General features: G+C 34.4%; 1 protein-coding gene across 1 annotated transcript in view; it reads left to right on the top strand.

The window, feature by feature from the left end:
• Positions 1–22,178, top strand: part of PTPRD (protein tyrosine phosphatase receptor type D) — a 401,932-nt gene that overhangs the window by 221,415 nt on the left and 158,339 nt on the right. The window contains exons 8-13 of the mRNA XM_080820332.1: positions 5,950–6,083; positions 8,626–8,770; positions 12,268–12,573; positions 13,456–13,649; positions 16,353–16,379; positions 20,291–20,408. Of these exons, the coding sequence (XP_080676458.1) occupies positions 5,950–6,083; positions 8,626–8,770; positions 12,268–12,573; positions 13,456–13,649; positions 16,353–16,379; positions 20,291–20,408 (924 nt within the window). The remainder of the gene's footprint in view (positions 1–5,949; positions 6,084–8,625; positions 8,771–12,267; positions 12,574–13,455; positions 13,650–16,352; positions 16,380–20,290; positions 20,409–22,178) is intronic.

Here is a 22,178-nt window from a genome sequence, read left to right as displayed (position 1 = left end):
TATTATTTTTAAATTAATATTTGTTTTTGTGACAGTTTCAGTGCCTGCTAGATTTTTGTGCCTACCAGGTGCTCAATAAATAGAGTAAACACAGTCATTCATTTATTCATATCTTTATTTAAGAATTATATGTAATTTACTTCTAAAATACTTGAGGTAGCTGTTATATTATCCTAGTACAAAAGTACATTAAACTATTTAGATGTAAAAAAAAAAAAAAGTTTTATCTGAAAGTAGAGAAAGGAATGCATCTTTTCACAGGTTATTATACTTGATTGGTAAATTTGGTTCTAAGTTTTCAAACCACAGATTTAAACATAAGAAACCATAATGTCTTGTAACTTTTTTTTTTTTCCTGGTATCTGGAAGATTTAGCTATCTCAGACACCTGATACTTCCTGGAACCAAATTCACCTAAAATGTAAGAAGCCTTGGGAATCTTGAGAATCTTTATATTCAGAACAGAGAAGACAGGCCATAATGCCTTTTGTCACAGTTTATTTAAAGATATAGAACTGATGTTTAAATAGTACATATTTGGTTTTCAGTATCACCAAGGACATAATATGATATAAGCCATAACCCATAACTTAAGTTATGGGTTAAGTTAAGTTAAGGCAGTGCTACAATAGGGACAATTGAGTAATGTGACCCAGGGATTCTGAACTTGGAAAAATCTGGATGAATGGGTTACAGATGCATTAGAAGAGTTGTTCCCAATCTCTGAGTATTTTTACATTATTTCCAAGAACCTTGTTTGATAGTTGTACTTTTAATACCCATTGATTGAGAAGATATATAATGACATAATGACTTGTGCCTGCCAAGATCAATAGGCTAAGAAAACCTTCCAAAATAGCACAATGATTTGATCTGTTCCCTAGCTTTAATTAACAAAGGCCATTTGATGTTAGTGGACACCTGCCAAATACAATGATGTTAGTTCTAATATAATTAATGCTGAGCTGCTCCTTTTTTTTTTTTTTCTTGCTGACTAAATATTTCTTAGGATCATAGCTAAGGAAAAACATAAAATCATTGTGAAATATTCTTTTAGAGGGTCTATAGAGAATTTGAGGATATAATTATTTTCACTACAATTTTATCTTTCCAAACCTATGAAAATTTACTAAGATGTATAAATTTCTCAAGTATATTTTAATTTCATAGATACAAAGACATAAATTTCTATGTCTTCTATATCTAAAAGATGTTCATTTCATTTTTTTAATCTTTAATTCTCTGGCACCGATAGTCCTATTTTTGTTTAAAATTGGACTCTGAATAAATAGTATGTAGTAACAAAGTGAGTTTAAGAGGGAAGTTGTCACTTTGATCTCATCTAAGATAATTGTTAACAAATTGATATAAGTGGAGGATTGATAGCAATTTTTGTATTGCTGATAATATAGAAAATCAAACTATGATCTATTTGTAGTCAATAATATTTCCCCTTAGTCATGATTATCCAAACAGTTGATATTATTAAGTAATTTTAAATGATTTTAGATATGAAAATATTTTAGTTAAAATAATTATTTTCTAGAAACACAGGTTAATCTTCCAATTTTTCCATAGCTTTAACTCTTGGCAGTGCAGTCACTTGCCACTAGTTTACCTTAAAAATATGGAGAATGCAGTATATGGTCATTGTCAAGGGAAGAATTTATATTGTGGTAGAAAAAGATTTCTACTATTAGAATACACATTTTGAAAGGATGTCTTTTTATATATTTTTCTTGTATAGATAATTATAATAATATATGGTAACTATATTGTATAAAAGAAGTACAAATAAAACTGTGATAAAGAATGTACTAAATTAAAAAAAAAAAAAAAGAATGTACTAAATTACATCTAAAACCTAACGCCCTAAAATGTTACCTGATGTTCATGCTAATTGGAGCCATTCTAAATCTGTTGAATCCTAATGTCTTTCTTTTTTCTTTCTTTAGAAAACCTCTAATTTTTCTTTCCATTTAATAGATTCTTGGGAAAAGTCTACTGATTTCTATGTGCGTACTTTAATAGTATAGGCTTTTAGAAGGAAAATAATTATGTCTGTTTACTAAATAAATACTGAGTAGTAGCGACCTTAAACTTTTTGAAGAAGCTGATTCTACTCCAAATTCTGGGCATTACAGGGGGGAAAAAACAAAAAACAAACAAAAAAACTAAGACATTTAAAGACATGACATTTTAGGTTTCCAGAACTTACTAAATCATTTCATTAGTATATGTCAACGGGTCTAAATAATCAAAGTAGAAAAAGACTAATTTCCAACTTCCCAACTTCTGAGTCCAGTTTAAATGCATTCTTAAAATAGTTTTAGCAAAGGAGCTAAAAGGAATTTGAGTAAAGGAGCTCCAGATGTAAATACAACTGTAATAAAATTTAACTTTTCACACTGATAATTTAATGACAATTGAGAATAAAATGTGTGTAGGTGCTTGCTTATTAAGTACTTATTTTATCAATGGTATATTTTTAGCACTTATAAATCAGACTCCTTGTTTTGAATTTTGCTTTGTTTTACTACCTCTATAATTCTGGCCATTGCTTTTATTATTATTTATCAACATGCTAGATATATTTTCAAATGTGTACCGTATTAAAATACTAAGTATTTTAGCAGTAATGACTTTCCTTTCTCTGATAATAGTTCATATTTATAATATGGCTAAGTGAAATTGTTGGCTAGCCATTTACTACATGATAACCCTTTTCTCCTTAGAGATATTTACTTAATTTTTACTTAATTTTACTTAAGTATTGATTTCTTCTTCTAATAATAATATCAGCATTTCAGATGACATACAGATACTCCCTTCATCTCTCTTTCATTCTTCATTCTTTATTTGAGTGGCCTTCAGATATTTATATGGAATATAATAGTAGTACTACTCAAATACTTTACATTCACCAATGGGATTATAATCTTATTTGGGGGAATTGATAGTTCATGTTTATATTTCCTTGTGGACATTAAGTAATCAAGAAGAAAAGTACAATCTTGATACCACTTTACATAATACATACATTTCTTGAATATAGGTTTAAGGAAAAATTATAAGTTCTACCTCCCTTTCCTCTGTCCACATCTAAATTCTAAATTTGGTTTATGGTCAATAATATCACATCTCCCTTGCTAATGTAGAACGATTGCACTGAAGTTTCTGGATGGGCCTTTTTAATTTTTTCCATGAGTTTCCAGAATCTCAGTTTCCTATAAAATTTATGTTCAGTTAATTGATGAGGGAAATGCTACAACACAGAAAGCTCTTAATAGTAAAATAGACACAGACAAACAAGAAATGAAGATAAAAGGATGACAATAAGTTTGAGTTGTAAAGACTGTGAGAACATTTGGAGATAGAATGTTCTATCTCCAGATAGATGTTCTATCTTCAGATGGGATCTGAAGCCACCATAACTGACTGAACATGAAGTATTCTCTGTGTTTCCAAATAGTACAGAGAAATAAGTTGAAGAGAAATAATAAAGTACAGAGAAATAAGACCATTTGGAGCCCCCTGAAGTGCTTCTTCATATACATATATTATCATTAAGACTGCTATGTTTGAGGAATATAAAAATAAATCCATTAATTTCATAGCTTTTTTCCTTTACTTTGATGCCTCAGTTTTATTGTGGTTATTTCAACATGGCTAAATGACTCTGAGGAAGCATCTCTAAGTGAATCTTCAATTCCCAGTGAGATCTAACTAGTGGCACTTTAAGGTGTTTATGAACATAGAGCCTGATATAATAAAAAAGTCTTTTAAAACACTGGTCCATTTGCTAGATTTTGCCAGTAGACATAATTTGCCCCCTATCGTGTTTTTCAATTAATTTAAATTAATTCAATTAATTTCCAATGGTTAAAAATTGAAAGATTTTACCTAGAAGATTCACTGTCAACTTCTGTTGAAAAATCATAAGTTCAGGCAAACTTGGACCAGCACTGCACAAAGCTGCAATCTGTTGGTGCTGAAAACTATCAACTTCTTCAGGTGTGCCAGGCACTTTCCCATTGACCCCAGAGCCCACCTGGTTTCCATACTCTCTAAGTGATCTGCCTGATACCTCTGGACACTTGTATTTCTTTCTTTCTTTCTTTCTTTTTTTTTTAAGATTTTATTTATTTATTTGAGAGAGAGAGTGAGCAGGAGCAGGGAGGGAGGGGCAGACAGAGAAGCAGGCTCCCCGCGGAGCAGAGAGCCCGACGCCGGGCTCGATCCCAGGACCCTGGGATCATGATCTGAGCCGAAGGCAGACACTTAACCAACTGAGCCACCCAGGCACCCTGGACGTTTGTATTTCTACCACAATTTAACATCTAGTAAATTAAATTACCCTCCAGACCACTTCAAAAGAAGGGCAAGATAGAGCAGACAAGGAGAACCTCGTATATATTATTTGAAGTTCTCTGACCACTACTAATTTTGTTCAAGAATAAAATGAACAGTACACCCTCTGAAGTTCTGAGCCTGTTTAATTCATTATTTAGAAGGAGAAGTGTCTTAATAGAATTGGAGGGTCAGACGAAGTTTGTGTCACTAAACAAGGATGAAACATTGAGGCCCACTGGGAATTTGTTCAAGACAAATTAAAAGCAAAAAAGGTAAACAGTTTAAGAAAAAGTTAATTAGATTCCCAAGATGTTTTCAATTAATGTCAATTTATTATTAACATTAGGCAGGGAGGAAATACATAACAAGCAATTATTATCCTGAGAGCAGCCCTTTAGTTCTGTTCATGTTTTTAATTCTTGACAATACTGTGTTCCAGTTTGGTTAAGTCAGGAATTATCACAAAGCTTTCTTCCTTCTCAGACTTGTGGAAGTTGAGAGAAAGAAAAAAGGAAACAAAAGTAGATAGAAAGAAGTGACCACACACATATGCGTATGTGTGTGTATTTTTAGACTAAGAACCCCTTTAATCATCTGAATATTAACATCTAATCATAACGTCCCCATCTGTCTGATTGTTCTTGGCATCCATTGTTGCTCCTTCTAGCACGTTTGGTATTTCCCGTTTAGAACTAGTGTGTTCTCTATTTACTTTGCTATTTTCCTGTTAATTATTCCCTCTTTCCCCCCTTCTTTTGCTCTTGCTCTTTGATTTTCTTCTGACTGGGCAAATACTTACAGAGAAAAAAGAAAAGAAAAAAAAGATACCCTGTTTAGGAAGTATGTTCATAGAGGTGTCAAATTAATGAGTATCTTAGGACTCTTGGGTGGCTCAGTTGGTTAGGCAGCTGCCTTTGGCTCAGGTCATGATCCCAGAGTCCTGGCCCTCTGACAAATAAATAAATAAAATCTTTTAAAAAAGAGAAAGTCAATTAGGGATTAGAAGTAATTATTTGTAAGTGATAGGTTTTTTTTTTTTCTTAACCTCTTTTTCAAAGTGTGGGTTGGTAAGAAAAAATACTACATAATTCTGGTTTACCAGTAGGTTTTGTTAATGTAGCGAAGGTGGGATTTTATAAACCAAACTGGAAATAATTTTGAAAGTGAAATGCAGTGCTAAAGAACAAATTCCCAGTTGTAAAATAACAATGGTTTTTATGTATTTAGCACTTGTTATGATTTAGACAATATTGATTACAAATGCATTATGTAAATCATCTCATTTATTACAACAATATTATGAAGTAAGTTTATTATCTGTGAGATCAGATTTATCATCAGATTTATGCTCTATTCTATGTGTGATAACTCTCTATCTTATATAGATTTTAAACTGAGGAAGAACAAGTGCCATGTTAAAAATATTCTTGTTCCTTGAAGGAGGGAAAATGGACTACAAACAATGTTAAGGACCTAGCTGTCCATTAAGCTATACGTGTGGACACATTTGGAGAGGTTTAAATGGATGCACTAATGGAAGAGTTTCTGAATGCTCATGGTAATGATGAACTCAGTCCTTTGCCTTCCTGTTTTTAGTGCCAGGGCAACCACTAAACTTCAAAGCAGAACCTGAGTCTGAAACAAGTATTTTGCTGTCTTGGACACCTCCACGTTCAGACACCATTGCCAACTATGAACTGGTCTACAAAGATGGAGAGCATGGAGAGGAGGTAAGACTGTTTCTCACCTTCTGGTCATTCACTATATTGGGGCCTACTGTACTTTTGAGTATTTGCCGAAGTTCTGCCCAAAGGTCAGACATCTGTAGAGGACTTTTGTGGAAAAGATTTCTTCATCAAAGAAGGAACTTGACCAAAAAAATCAGAATATTGATTTCAAGCCTTTTGGGGGTAGAATGGGGCAAATACCAACAACAAAACAGCTCTTGTCTCTATTTCCAGGTTTCTGAGCTTCTTCTGAAAGTATCTAAAAGAATATACCCTATGAGACTAAGGGATTTCCTTTATTTCTCTTCTGCCTTATAGTGCTTAAGTCATCATATAGCACTTAAGTCAAATGACTCCAAGGCTTTGGATGGATAGATTTATCCAAGCTGGTTTCAGAGAAGGAGGCCCAGTAACAAATGTTTATTTGTGTGCCAAGAGTTATTTGATATGAATGGAGTATATATAATGTTTGAGTATGCTATGCAAATAAAATAATTGTAAACTGAAGAAGCCTGGCCATTCTTGATAGTTACTGAAAAGAGAAACAATATTAATGTAACTAATACATATATTAAGAGGTATAATAAGGATTTCACATATATTAACTTATTCAGTTCTTACAGTGGTGCCATGAGTCAGTTTCTACTTTTAATTGATTCCACATATAACAAAATGAAGGCACAAATAAAGTTAAACAGATTTCCCCAAATCTCACTCTCTTGAATGGCAGAACTGGGATTTGAAAATCTAGGCAGTCGGGTTCCAGAATCTATCTTTTTAACCAATAGTGTGTACTGCCTCTTGGGTGTACTTTGCATAAATTATAGAAATCAGTATTAAGATGCATCTAACATTTTCAGGATGGGAATATATGGTATTAATGAATGTATTTCTTTTGTTACTGTGATATCGAGTCTGGAACATTAAGACAAAAATGTTGGTGAAACTATATGTGAAAACTCAATCCATACAAGTCATTTTACTGTACCTTTTCGTATTCTTTATCTTAAGAAGATGTTCACAAAGCTAGTTAGCCCCTAACTTTTAACAGAAATACCTTTTTCTTTAAAACACTCACATACTAAATGAAATATTATGAGTTAACTTATGGTGCATCATTCTGAATGCTGCAATAAATTAATATGTTCCTATAAACTTCTATCTTATTACAGCTGTTTGAAATGAGCAGAATCTCCAAAGACCAGGTTCTAAATGCAATGCTTTTAGAGTTAGCTAACAAAGCCAATATGAATTAAGCACTCAAAAAGCTATATAATTGAAATGCTGCTATAACTTAAAGTACTCAAGTTACCATGACTGGTGTTTTTATTAAGACATAATTCAACATTAATTTATTTTAAATCCTTGCCACTACCCAACTAAAAAACAAATCAGATTAAAACAGTGCAGGAGAGTAGCGCTCCTTTGAGAATGCTGTAGATGTAGGTGTGTGAGTGTTGGCACACCTACTCTGTTTTACAATTGTTTCTTTGGGGATTCCGTTTTTACTTACCATTTGGGAAATCTAAAATTTCGAAAAGCTTTTGTGTTTGTGAGCCAGAATACCCTAGGGATGTTTTCTCTAGTTTTATATTTGAATTCCCCTTGAACGATTTCTGTTTGTGTAAACAGCAAACTCTATTCGATGAAAAGCCTTGAGATTATTTATGCCATTACTAGATTACATATTAGTGTGTATTTTAAGGCTTACTACAGGCTAATGTTCAATCTGAGATTGATTACCCATTGCTCTATTTTTGCTAAAATGCAAGTCAAATCTTAAGCATGAAAAGTAAAAGTTACAATATCAATGAAAGAAACCTTATTTCAAAAGCCCTTTATGATGTTAAAATTTGCAGAAAAGTTGGTGCCTTTTTTTCTCTAGCTGTGTGCTCTGTAGTCACAAAGAAAGTTTTAAAATGATTTTAAATCTGTCTAGAGTGATGATATGGCTTTGTATAAATTATCCACCTAGCAAACATCCGATTCTTATCCCATCAGAAACTTTGCAATTTCTGAGCTCCTGTAGCAATGTCATAGAAACCGTACACTGGTTTCTGTTGCTACTTCTGGCCATATCTTCTTTGCCCCAATTTAAATTACAGAAGGTCATGGGAGATAAGCTGGGCAATCTATTCACTTGAAATTGCACCCATTGACCAGACTCCACTACAGGGGCAGGTGTCAGTGTCTATTGTGGGCTTTGTCTCCGCAAAACACGCACCTTAAGGTACAACATGCTTATGAGTGGTGGCCTCTCAACTTCCCTCCTATTTGACCGATTTGGTCACTGCATCATCATTAGAAAGATCTCTGGCTTCCATTGTTCTGGTTGCCTTATTTATAGTAGAAATGTGCCTTTAAACACTGATATTTTCCTTGTATAATTCCCCCGGTACAATCCTACTCACTGTTGATTCTGTTTGTGATATTTTGATGACTTTATAACCCCAGTGACAGACATAAGAGGTTGTAGGCAGTGTGCTGAAAATATTTGCATGAATCTTAATGAAAATGACCCAGTTCTTTTGTTACTTATCCCCAGCAACGGATTACCATTGAGCCAGGGACATCTTATAGACTGCAAGGGCTGAAACCCAACAGTTTGTACTACTTCCGTCTGGCCGCACGCTCTCCTCAAGGCCTGGGTGCTTCCACAGCTGAAATATCAGCCAGAACCATGCAGTCAAGTAGGTGTCTCTCTTTGCTTCCTTTCTTCCCTTTTCCATTAGGAGGTGTTGCGGCCTCTTTTCGCCTGCCAACAAACAAATGGGCTAATTAATAAGTTTGACAGTCAGTAGTTTCTATGCTAGTAAGCATCCAACTTTGGGGATTGTAATCATGACCTATGTTGGTTTCCAACTTGGTCCAAATAGCGGATCCCATTCTCCACCTTCCTAAACTGAAGGAAGTTGGAGGAGTTAGAAGACTTCTGTGAGGAAAATGAATGAAGGTTCCACCAGGCCCTGTGTAATGACTTATAAGGCTGGAAAGCCAAATTTTGGTTTAGAGCACTGCCAAATAATCACAAGAGGGCTTCACAAATTCAAGAGGTAACAAAGACCAAACTTTTAAGTTTTTTTAAGCACACAGGTGTTTTTTTTTAATGTTTATTTATTTTTATTCATTTATTTATTTTAGTGGGGGGGGTGGGAGAGGAACAAATGGAGAGAGAGAATCTTAAGCAGGCTCTACACCTGCTCAGAGCCAGATGTGCGGGTTCATATCACTAACCTGGGATCATGATGTGAAGTAAAAATCAAGAGTTGGAGGCTTAGCCCAACTGAGCCACCCAGGCAACCCCTAAGCACACAGGTTTTAACTTTTCTAATAAACAGGTTTTTATTTCACATATTTTTTTTCTACTCAGAGAAAAGCTCAACTCTTTATTATTTATTAACTTCCCTCTTATTATGATTCAACTTCCCTATTAGTCCCTATTATTATTTGACTACTTTATTATTAACTCTTGAGATAGTACATGTGGAAATTTGGAACATTCATAGAAAATCTGTATTTGGACAAATTCGAAACAGAGGAAAAATCACAAGTAAATTTGCAATCCTAAATTGTATTTTGTTTCCTCAGGTTCAATTTCTTTTTGGAACTGTTACCCTAAAGCATAGTTGTGTTTATCACAATGGGGGCTCATTGTGTCCAGGGAAGATTTCTTTCTGTAAAGTATTATATGGAGGTTTATTTTTAATGGAAAGTTTGGTGACTTATACTATGGTTTGCTCTTTATTACTAAATTTCTATAATTAGTCTATTGAACAACCATTTACCTTGAATTGAATAATTTATGGAGTTATTTCCCTAGGTATTTTTTGATACTGTATGTTTTATATGTGATTTTTGATAGTTATATATGCAATAGATACGTGTTATCTCAATACATTGAATTTTATAAAGATGCTCTGCCGACCTTAATATTAGACCTATCAGCGAACATAAAATTTATATTTTCTAAGAAATGAATTTTCTTTCATATAAACAAGTCTAAATTCTATAGAAATTCAAAATCTTCCAGGATTTTTTGAAGATAAAAGTTATATTCTTTCTCTTTCTCAAAACATGACTGGTGGTAAGAAAAGTATTAGGATCCTATTACTTAATCCATTAGTGATTATAGCCTATTCCCATAAAATTCCCTTTCTTTTAAAAGAATGAAGCAAATAAATCAATGCAGTTTTGGATTGGGCTTTGAATTCCGGGCAGATTAGTAAGTAATATTGTAGATGATAACACTTAAACTCAGACATTTAATTAAAAGAAATGTGACATGCTTCAGCATTCTGTTTTGCATGGTTTGCAAAATTGACTTTTTTGCATGCATGCATACATACATACATACATACCTATTTACATGCGAGACAGAACAGACATTTTATAACCACACCGAAACTTATCTACTTTTTTACTTTATTATAGTAAAAGGTTCAAGAGATGTTGAATATATTCTCATAGAATAGGAGGTCTGAAGGTACCAATGTAGTAAAAACCAAATCAGCTTTTTAAAAAGAATTACAAATGAGTCCTTGCTATTACATGAACAACTCAATTGTTTATGAATAGTGATAATGCATATGAAATAGTTTTATAATTTGAAACATAAGAATGTGTAGTCAGAATCAATAAAGATGATAGATATTCTCATGATTTTGCAAATCTTACTCCAAATTTACAAGATTGTCTTATGAAAATTTCCTTTTCATCAGTACAGGGAGCTTTCATTTTGATTGACAATAATGAAGAACCTAAGACATGTAAATTAAAAAAGACTGATAATCCTGTAAACAATGTAAACAATCCTGTAAACACCTGACACTACGTAATATTAAGACCCACAAAGTCTAAGGAAATATCCAAACTACATGTTCACATACACAAAATTAGAAATGATTTATTCATTCTATCACATCAATTGCCTATTTAAAATAAATAAATATAAATATCTTATCCCTCTCATTTGTCCTTTAGGAATTATATATTATTAACTTTAAAAGTAATTTACTATAACAGTTACATTGCTTTTATTGCTTTTTTAATTTTATCAAATAATGTTATGTTTGGGTAATTTGATGGAAAATCATTGCTCAGAAAGTGATGATTTTATTTTAGAATGGACAATAAGAAAGTTTCTCTTTTAACTCTTATGCAAATTCTACTTAAATGAATAATTACGTACAAAATGAAAAAAAAAATTTGCGTGTAAGTCATATCTTTTCCAGATGGTTCTTAGGATTTTTTTTAAACATTTCTTTTTAATGGTTGTGTTACTGACACTTTGTAAGGGATAGATGATTATTATTAATTTTACCAAAATTTGTTGGTGGAATCTAATTCTTTACTTGCAATGGTGTCTCAAGAAGAGTTATAATAAATTTTTTTAAAAAGCTGAAAGCTGACGTAGGGTAAGTACAAGTTACAGTCAGAATCAACAAGCCTGACATTACCCCCGGGTAGGTAAATCTTGGACTATGCATTTTCATCCTTTAATGATTCTGCATGCTCAATGTATACGGGCTATAATCAATGCTAGATTAACACCTTTCCTTAAAACTGGTCAGGCTGACTCCGTTTTTTGCATAGTCAGAGGGAATGCTTTCACATTTGGGTTTTTCTTTCTTTTCTTTTTCTTTAGTTGGAATTGGTGGAAGGGCAACAGTTATTGCAAATTTTTATACCTGAAAACCCTTTCACAAATGAATACTGTACATGAATCACCCTCATTCTAGAATGTAGAAGTGAAAGCTTGAAACAGCATCTGTGAAGTATCATCAGACTCTCATGTAACAAATCTTGCAATATTTACAGGTTTTTTAAAGTTGGGTAGTCTGTACAGTAGGGCTGGGGAATACTGAGAGATTGGTTTAGAAGAAGAATTTAAATTGCAGGTAGGTAATGTTATTTGAGGCTCTATTATCTCAAGGTTTCATGTTCACATATTCCCCCCACCCATTATTTAACAATTATTTTTGGTCATTTATTCATTTTTTGGTTTAATCATATTACTAAGCCAAGGTACATAATCTTAAAGTTTTATTTTAAGTTTCAAAGCCTTATTTTCATTTTGTCCTATTGTTCGTTTATTTATTTTTGCCTTTTCTTTTGTTTTATCATTTTTTTTTTCCAACCACTCCTATCCTTTCACTCAAACCCTCCTTTAACTCACTACCAAAATAAGAGCCGTCAGCTCCTCCTCAAGACATTAGTTGCACCAGCCCAAGTTCCACTAGTATTTTGGTAAGTTGGCAACCTCCACCAGTGGAAAAACAGAATGGCATTATTACTGAATACTCCATCAAGTACACCTCAGTGGATGGAGAAGATGACAAACCTCATGAAATTTTGGGCATTCCTTCGGACACTACTAAATACCTTTTGGAACAGCTGGAAAAATGGACTGAGTACCGCATCACTGTGACAGCCCACACAGACATCGGCCCCGGCCCCGAGAGCTTCTCCGTGTTGATTCGAACTGATGAAGATGGTATGTTGCCTCTGCTACGTCAATTTGCACCCTTCTGACACAATCTTGGTCTGCTGTCTTTTGATAGGCTAACAATAATCAGTTTTTCTCTGCTCATCTTTTTTTTACCCGGCATCGCTCTAACTTCAGTAGTTTTTGCCAAAGACCTATCTTTGCGGCAGCCTGGGCATTTTTTTTTTTTTTTTTTCAATCTCAACATAATAAGTTGCTTCCCTTTGAAAGGACAGTTTGCTCCTATGACTTTGTAATCCAGGCTGTTCTCTGTACTTCCGTCTAAAGTCTTCTGCGTTCTTCTTGGCCTTTTTTAGTCACTTCTTTTACATTTTGAAGTTAACTTTTCAAATCTGCCTTCTTTTCTTCTTGTTGCCTTTTTGTCTTGCATATTTCAGAGACACTGATGCTCGACATTCAATTTTTGGCATCTGTTGTTTGGAAAACCTTTGATATGAGGAAAAAAGAAGAAAACCGATATAATCAAGAATCTTTTTATTCTGCTAAAAAGAAATCTTTAAAAAAACACACAACAATCAGCAACCAGTTTTTGTTATTATTTCAGTGCTACTCCTCTTTGTGCTTTAATGCTTTGGGCCTCAAAGCATCTTCCTTGGCTTTTGTACATTTTTTACATGTTTTTCTATTTCTCTGATACTCTTTTTTTCTTCCATTTTTTTTTTTTTTTTTGGCATTGGTCATGTTTTTTGATCTTTTCTTAAAAGGTAGAGCAGATTGGTTGAGCATTTTCATTGCTTGAAAATGTTTATATTCCACAAAGGAAACTTAGTGGGTCTGCCCATTTTTTTTTTTAAACCTAAGTAAAGAAAATACTCTGACTGGGTGGGACAAGTGCCTATAATTTTCTTTTATCCAATGATGTTGTTCCAGTTCCTAGTGGTCCTCCTCGCAAAGTCGAGGTAGAGGCTGTCAACTCAACATCTGTTAAAGTCTCATGGCGCTCACCTGTGCCCAATAAACAGCATGGCCAGATAAGAGGATACCAGGTGCATTATGTGAGGATGGAAAATGGTGAGCCCAAGGGCCAGCCCATGCTGAAGGATGTCATGCTGGCTGATGCACAGGTAAGCCTCTGAAATTACATACCTATGTTTGTATTTATTTATTATATTTATTTTAGTCTATACCTTGAAATGGACCCCCATTTTTCAAGTTTTTTTGACATTTAAAAAATCCTGTACACAATTTTAGTTTTTGAAACACATAATGTGTATTTACCTTCTCAGTCAGAGTTGACAGCATGTGAGGAAATTAGTTGTAATGAAATTACACTCAAGCCTAATTAAAAACACATAATTGTTTTTTTAAAATACAGATACTCAACTTGCTACATTACATCTGAGTTTGCCTTTCTGACTTCAAAAAATTTGAATTGATTTTAAAGTAACAAGAAGAATTCTAAGCAGTTGTGCTAGAACTTCTTGAAACTAAATTGATCTAACTTCTAAATGTATGACTTATTCTGTTGAAAAATAGACATTCTTACCTGAGGAAAGTTACCCAGATAGTATTTTATTTACTACTTATTTATCAAACCATGTATTCAGAAATAGTTATTTCATTTCCCAGAAAAATGAAGATAATGACGATGAAAAATTAAAGTTTTCCAAGAAATTAATTAGGATCCCCTATTTTTTTTTCTAAGAAATAAATATTTATTGGTTACCTTCCATATTTCAAATACTCTTGTTTGGTGTCAGCATACAAATATATTTCGAGGAATTCATATTTTATTAGAAGTGTTTTATTGGAAAACACTTAGAATTAATTTTGTGACAGGGAATGATGGATAAATGGCTGACAAGGCTGACTGTTATCTCAGAACAGCAAGAGTGAACCCTCATTAAGATTCATTTTTCGTTTGAGACGGGGGCTGAGGGAGAGAGAAAATCTTTTTTAATTTAATTTAATTTAATTTAATTTTTTTCAGTGTTCCAAAATTCATTGTTTATGCACCACACCCAGTGCTCTATGCAATATGTTAAGCCAAGTTAAGAAAAGTAAGAACAGTTGAGTACATGAGAAATGTTATTGATCCTCGGGTGGTAGTACTCAACCACGCCATCACTATTTGGCTTTATAATCCATTGTTTAAAGCATAGCATTATATGTTTCATTTTTTTTGTTAAATTAAAGTGTTTCAAACATAATACCATAATAAATTTTCCTGTATTCCATGTAGTTACCTGAAAAGAAGAGGATGATTTCAATTAATAGCTTCAACTGGGGATTACATGTAACCTATGGATAGCTTCATTATACTGGGTCCAGTGGTGATGGGATGTTGTGAATAGGGGAGTACTATGCTTATCTAGCAAATCAGTAGCTGGGCATGGAAAAGGAGGGAGCTTGGAAAATCTGAAATTTATTTCAGCTGCAAGTTCCTTCCCTTGTGTCAGAGTGGGGAGGACTATGAGCCAATGAGAACTCTTATGTCAGGTTGCCACATTTTGCATTCTTGTCTCTGTGCAAATAAGAGAACAATCCACGTCCCTGTGTCTAAGGAAAATATCGACCCTAATGTTTTAATATGATCAACTCACAACAGTGCTGTTTTCCTTTGGTTTTGAAACTTTTTTTTTTTTAAGATTTTATTTATTTATTGACACAGAGAGGGAGAGAGAGAGAGATCACAAGTAGGCAGAGAGACAGGCAGAGAGAGAGGGGAAGCAGGCTCACTGCTGAGCAGAGAGCCCGATGCGGGACTCGATCCCAGAACCCTGAGATCATGACCTGAGCCAAAGGCAGAGGCTTAACCCACTGAGCCACCCAGGCACCCCTGGTTTTGAAACATTTTAACTAAGGGGATCTGGATGAGTTGTTTACTTAATCAGCTCTTAATCCAGTTCCATGGTTTTGAAGTCTACTTCTGTAAACTTATTTCTTTCGATTCATAGTCCTTTAGATGCTAGAAAACGGGCATTGTTTTTTTCTAAATAATATTCTTACTGTCTGTGAAAGAGTACTTACAATATGAAATTAATAAAGCCATTAATGCCTATGTTTTCTTTTGTAAGTCTGAAAATGAAAAAGAAAATGATATAGCCATGATGCTTTGATGTCTTTCGTCCCGTCCTAGATTTTGCATTATAAATTTTACATTATAAACTTGTAGTTCTGTCAGTGTTTTGTGGAGGATGGTGCTTAATGGAATTATGTGATACAAAATGCCTTAAATATCAAACACAATTTTCCCCATCTCTTCTACTTTTTGGCTTTTCTTTATTGAATTTGCTAATTTTCCTTGTGTGTATATGTTTTGTATTATTTTTCCTCTGCACACCTCATCTGTTTTCTGAATATTCATTGAAATTCCACTGCATCATTGCAAGACTTCCCTGGGCCTATAAGATTCCAATATATTACAAAAGGTGTTAATCTAATTAGTGACATGAATTAATTGCATAACATAAGGAAAAAGTCAAAATAAATGTCATAAAGTAGTATATGATTAGAAACACTAGCTGTATGTTATGCCTTATTGATGCATTCCAATGAAACACATATGAAAAATATACATTAGCTGATCTTAATAATAATAATACAAAGCATATTTACTTTTGACCTCTCAGTTGGGGGTGAGGATGACAGCATAACACACCTTCCCTTTGGAATTTTATAGTACACACTGCTTATTTTTTGTTTTGTTTTTGTTTATTTGTTTGTTTTAATCTAAGGAGGGCAACATTGCCTTATAAGGCTACAAATTTCTCTTCATTTCTTTTTATTTTGTTTTCCTCTTCCCCAACCTTCTTAATCTCAATCAGTGGGAATTTGATGATACTACTGAACATGTGAGTAATTATGGACTGCTTTGTCAAAAAGAGATATAAATGCTTGTTTTTTCTTTTACCCCTCTTTCACTTATTTATGATATGTCATCACAGTTTGCTTGGATGCATGAACTAACGCATTATTTTTAAATTATTTTCACTATGTGGTATATTTTTAATTTAGGTTTTTGTTTTGTGAAATTGGCACGGTTCTACTGATTGCATAAGATATGTCATGAGCTCGTGTCGTTTTGATGGCTGCTACTAATTCTGCCTTGTGACACAGTTAGAGGACGTACACTTTAAGTGGAGGCATCACAGACAAGAGATATCAAGCTGTTTCATAGAGGCCACTCATAAATCCTACCTCAGGGTTGCATTTTCAGTGGATAACACCATGCAGTTCTGATGCTAATTATATCAAGAAATGGCAATTCTCTGTTTTACCCATAGAAATTTGAGTTAAATTGAATGAGTCATGCCCAGAGGCAGAAAGTATCTCACTGAGGGAGGAATTTTTAAAAAATATTTCAATGGCTGGATTATATTATTTATTGAGAGCTTATTACTATGGATAGGTTTCCATGGGGGGCATAGGATGTGACACCTGCCTTTGAATCGCTTACAGTAGGTGGCTAGGAAGGATGTAAAGTTCAGAGAAGTTCCATAAAATATGACAAAAGCAATGACCTCAAGCAATGTGCAATTAATAAATGAGTGTCATTGTCACTGTGAGTTTAGAGACCATGGACCAAGAAGGTAGAAGAGGTCTTGAAACTTTGTTGAGAACTTAAAAAAGTAAGGGTTGAAGAGCTGGGAAATTCGTATGTGTGCCTGTGTGTGTGGGGGTGTGTGTTAGAGAGTTAGAGGTATGAACGTATGTTTTTAAAGATGAGTATGTGGGACGTAGTCATTAAGGCAAGTCAGGAATGTGGTATAGTCATGTGACATGAGCTTGCCAATTCAACATGAATGAAGGGGTTTAGGTTAGTAAGTGAGGACTAAGTATGGCTAAGAGGTAACTTTTAATATAACGTTGGGAAAACCTGAAGTGTTGAGCTAAAGAACTGGCTTTTAACTCTTCAGTACTGGAGAGATGTAGAAAATTATTAAGAATGGAAATAAGGTTAAGGCTGGCAAGGGTATTCTTTCACTTAGTAAAATTTTGGGGGGGGGACAAAATACAGGGCTCTTACTGGGAATATTGGAAATATGATGGGCAAGGTATCAGTTTTAATGGCACTAAAACACTGACAGTGTTTTGTAAACTTCTTTGACTGTGATCCATAGTAAAAGATGCATTATATGTCATGACCAATGCATTTGTATGTTTAAAGGTCTTACAAAATAATACCTTACTTTAAATATATATAAAATTTAATATTTTGCATGAAAGTGTATCTTATTTCTTTTTTAAAATGCTGGGCGTGACTGAGTAAATTAATTTCATGACCTACTTAAATGGGTCATTACTTGCAGCTTAAAGCCAATGATATAGTGGATAAATTAGAGAGAAGGAAGATAGTAAACAAGGAAACAAATAAAAACAGTTCTTTTACTAAGGTAGTCATAAAATAATAAAAATTCAAGAAAGTAAGTTGAAGCAGCAGAAATGAAAAAGGGACAGTTTTGGTCAATATTTTAAAGGAAAAACTGGCAAAAGTTCCTGAGAATTTGAGGAAGAAAAAGAGATCAAGATCACTTATAAGTTTGGAATATGCTATACCATTCACTAAAGTATAGAAGCAAGGAGGGAAATTTATTCCTGGAAATAACATTTGAGCTTCAGTCAAGCTGAACTTGAGGGAACAATTGATAGTCAAGGGAAAATGTCCAGCACATATTTACAATGTACATGCCACTGGAGCCCTGATGGGAAATCAGGCCTATAAAAGAGTTTAAGATATAAACAGAAAAAATTCTTTAAGGTTTGAAATTTTTTTTAAATTTTTTAAATTTTTTTTATTTTTTATTTTTTTAATTTTTTGGACTAGAGAGAAACATATAGCAGGCCAGTAACTGTTTCAGAACATCCAGGAATGCCAAGTTTTAACAGGCTGGAAGTCGAATGGAGATTTGATAGGAGAAGTCAAAGAGAATGAGGAATGGTACCCATGGCATCAGCCACACTACCTCACAGAGGATAAGGAAACCACCAAAGAAGTGTGGCCACAGTTTAAAGAAAGAAAATATAACACAAGAGATGATGTGATCCAGGCAGATAGAGGTGTGTCTGACTGAGATTATACCACTGCAGAGAATTTGACCAATTTCAAATTACTTTACATGTGTTATCCTGTAACAGCCTATGCAAGAGGAAGGGCTAGAGTAGTTAATCCCAATTTGATAAATAAAATATCTCACCATATGATTTGTGATAGAGCTAAGCCCTGCTTCTCCGCCCCACTAACCTTGCCTACTTTCAGCAGAAACCAGTAGCATGTGAAAGGGACCTTGGAAACAATAATGTTGTCATCTTCCCATCATAATTTCTGGAATACCCAGTATATTTACTATAATTTAGAATGCTACTCTTGGGTGATTTGGATGGTTATTATAGCCTCTCTAATGTTAGTGAAACCATTCCAAGGTCCTGAAAATAAAATCTTTCTCCCAAATTTAGCCCATTCATCTGGCAGAATAATATTTCCAATGGCTATTCAGGATGATATCTGAAATTCTTGAATTTCCACTCCAATGATATCCCTACTATTTTGAGAAAAGCACACTGTCAAAAGCTGTCATATTTGGGATCAGATTCAACAACTGAGTTCAATGGTGCATCTTACAGCCTTACACAGAAAAAATCCTTCTGTCCTCCACACAAACCAGTCCATTCCATGAACTCTCACTTGCATTGTCTTCAGATGTGGAAGACAATAACATCATATTATTTCTTAAATCTAACCATATTCAGTTTGAAAACATAGCTGTGCCAAATATCCGAAAGGGAACTTTATAACTATGTGTTTGTGTGTGGGGATGTGGGCATGTGTGTAGCAGCTCTGAAGAAAATAACAGAACAAGTTAATAACTACTCTATGTAAAGAATCATATAATCTCCAGTTTGAAAGAACAGATCTAAGTTGTGTAACCATCATAGTTTGGGGCCCCAATTAAGAGAAATCTATAGTTTTGATAAGTAGTTTGTGACATTTAACATTTTTTAAATAGCTTAATTGAACACAACTCCATGATGATGTGGTAAAAGAAAAAAATTATTATCCTTTGGTTTTATGATCTACTCCAGATTACCAGAAAATTCTCCTTAGTGTGTAATGATTTTAGTTCATAGTCTATATAATTAACTAATAATATGTTACTCGAGTGCTAAGAAACTTCTCTGGCTATCAAGATATCTAGGTTCAACAGAGCAGGCATTTGGCAAAATACTAGTGTGGTGATAAAACAGACTGTCCTGGCATCAGTGCCATCACTGGTTTGTGGGCCAGGCTGTAGAGGATGCATATTGAGAGCTCCTGGCATAATCTAACTGCTGGTTTATGGTTTGCTCACTATGAGCCAGTTGTAAGTGTTTACCTGATATACCTCACTTAATCCTTCCATTATTCCAACTTTCACATGGGAAACTGAGGTACAGAGGGGGTTAGCTCACCTGCCCTGGATCACCAAACTAGGAAATAAGAAGATGCAGATTTAAATTCAAGAATTCAGGAGTTCTGGCCTCAGGATTCATGTTTTAAACTACTCCTTCTTAAGATTACCTTGTATGATGACTGAAGACTGACCCCACTTTAATGTCAGCATGAAAACACATCATTCATAGCATGAACAACAGGCATGAAATTTCCAGTGCTTGGCATGGCTACAGGGAGTATTTAAGCATGCATAGAATGAGGATGGATGCTTTGATTTTCCCCTAGGGTGTTTATGGTGTTTTGAATCAGTGTCGCTCTATTGTGTCATTTTAGGACATGATTATTTCTGGGCTACAGCCTGAAACTTCCTACTCCCTCACTGTCACAGCCTACACCACCAAAGGAGATGGTGCTCGCAGCAAGCCCAAACTGGTGTCCACCACTGGGGCAGGTAACCATATTTGTGCATATATGTGCTTTGAACATTTTCCAGGTGACAATAATACTGATTTTCCAAATGGTATGGATGGTGAATTCTACCAGAAAGAAAAAGTGGACTGTGGTCAACTTTTGTATTTATGCATTTCAGAAGAAAAACAAGACATACTTTGCCCAAATTATTTGGTCAGTCATTCAACAAGTATGTTTGTGAGCACCTACTACATGCCAGGGACTACTCCCAGTACTCGGGATACAGCAATCAACAAAACTGAAATATTCTTCCCTCCTGAAACTTATTTTCTGAGTAGAACTAGATAATTAACAAGTAGACAAATGAGTATATAATTAACCATCAGTAAGCGAGAAGTTGAAAAATAAAGGTGTGTAGACATTAAGGATAGGGACTGTTTGGAAAGTAACTGGAGAGGGTCTCTTAGAAGAAAGTTATTTGAGCTGAGACATGAATGATGTGGAAGTACAAGTCCCAAGAATGTCTAGAGGGATGACCAGGGATGTCACTCATTAGCTTCAACCTCTCTCTGCAACAAACCCTCTTAGAAGAGCTGCCATCTTGAACTGAGTTGATTACAGTTCTGGGTTTTGTTTTGTTTTGCCATTTTCTCCTCCTCATTCCTTGCTGTGGGAATTCTGAAGAGGCCAAATCACATAAAAGATGGGGAACAGAAAAGAGAATAAAAGCAACAAGGCTACAAAATATCAGATTGCTCCTCTGAAGAACAAAGGTTCTTAATACTCTTTAGAGTTACTTTGATGGGCTCACATTAGGAAAAGCCAGCATGAAGGAAGACCTGACACTGTAAAACCAATAAATTAAGACATAATTACAAAAGGATTCTCCTCCAATCCCTTTATATCACAATCTCCCATGGAACATTTAAACTATGATTTGATTTACTCCTCCCGAATTGCTTCTCACACAACTTTTTAGGAACACACCTCTATGTAAAGGTATAAAGCAAAGAACAGCTGTGATGTTGAGTACCCTCCTGGGTGCCATGCTCACTGCCAAATTTGTCTAAATGTCATAAGATTTGCCTCACTTACATCCTGCCACCTGGAACTGCCTCAAGCAGCAGGATTACAGATGGCAAAACTCCTTTAAGGCAAAGTCTTCTGGGCTTTTTCTTCCTTTTTTTTTTTTTTTTTAAATTTAAGAATAGCATTGTATCAAGCTAATTTAATGCCTTGCGTAGGAGATATATGTTCAGAGGGGGCATGCTGACTGGCTATGGAAACAGCCTCCTTTGAAATGTAGACAACTAAGTGCAAACCCCTGAAATTAAATCCCCAAAATGAAGAAAATATATTTCTGACACCTATATTTATAATTGTGTCTTAATTAGTCTGAGATGTATTACATAAGGCATCAGACTCCCATTGCCCTTAAGATAGGGGTGCTATAATTAGGAAGAAAAAGGAGAGAATTTATAGCCAAAGGATGTGAATCCCAGAGGAAAAAATGGCATTGTCGATTTCCGTAGCACAAACACTGGCTCATCACTTTTTAGGGACTATTCAAAAAATTATTTAGAGTTGTGGATCTTATAACATAGAGGACTGTTTTGGTGTTTCCATTTCATAACTTTCTTAATCAGTGGACATTTAGATATTGAGGAAGACAGTGCTTATATTTTAGATATCTGCACATAGAGTGTCTTCATACTGGGCCTGGGTTGGAGGTGTGAGAATTCAGATTTATAATGTTTTTAAGAGAAAAGCTCTAGTTTTATCAGCTGCCAACTAACTAGTCAGAATCATT

Source organism: Martes martes (genome assembly GCF_963455335.1).
Source record: "Martes martes genome assembly, chromosome: 12".
Lineage (NCBI taxonomy): Eukaryota > Metazoa > Chordata > Mammalia > Carnivora > Mustelidae > Martes > Martes martes.
Note: the sequence above shows the minus strand (reverse complement) of the source record. Positions and strands in the feature narration are given on the sequence as shown.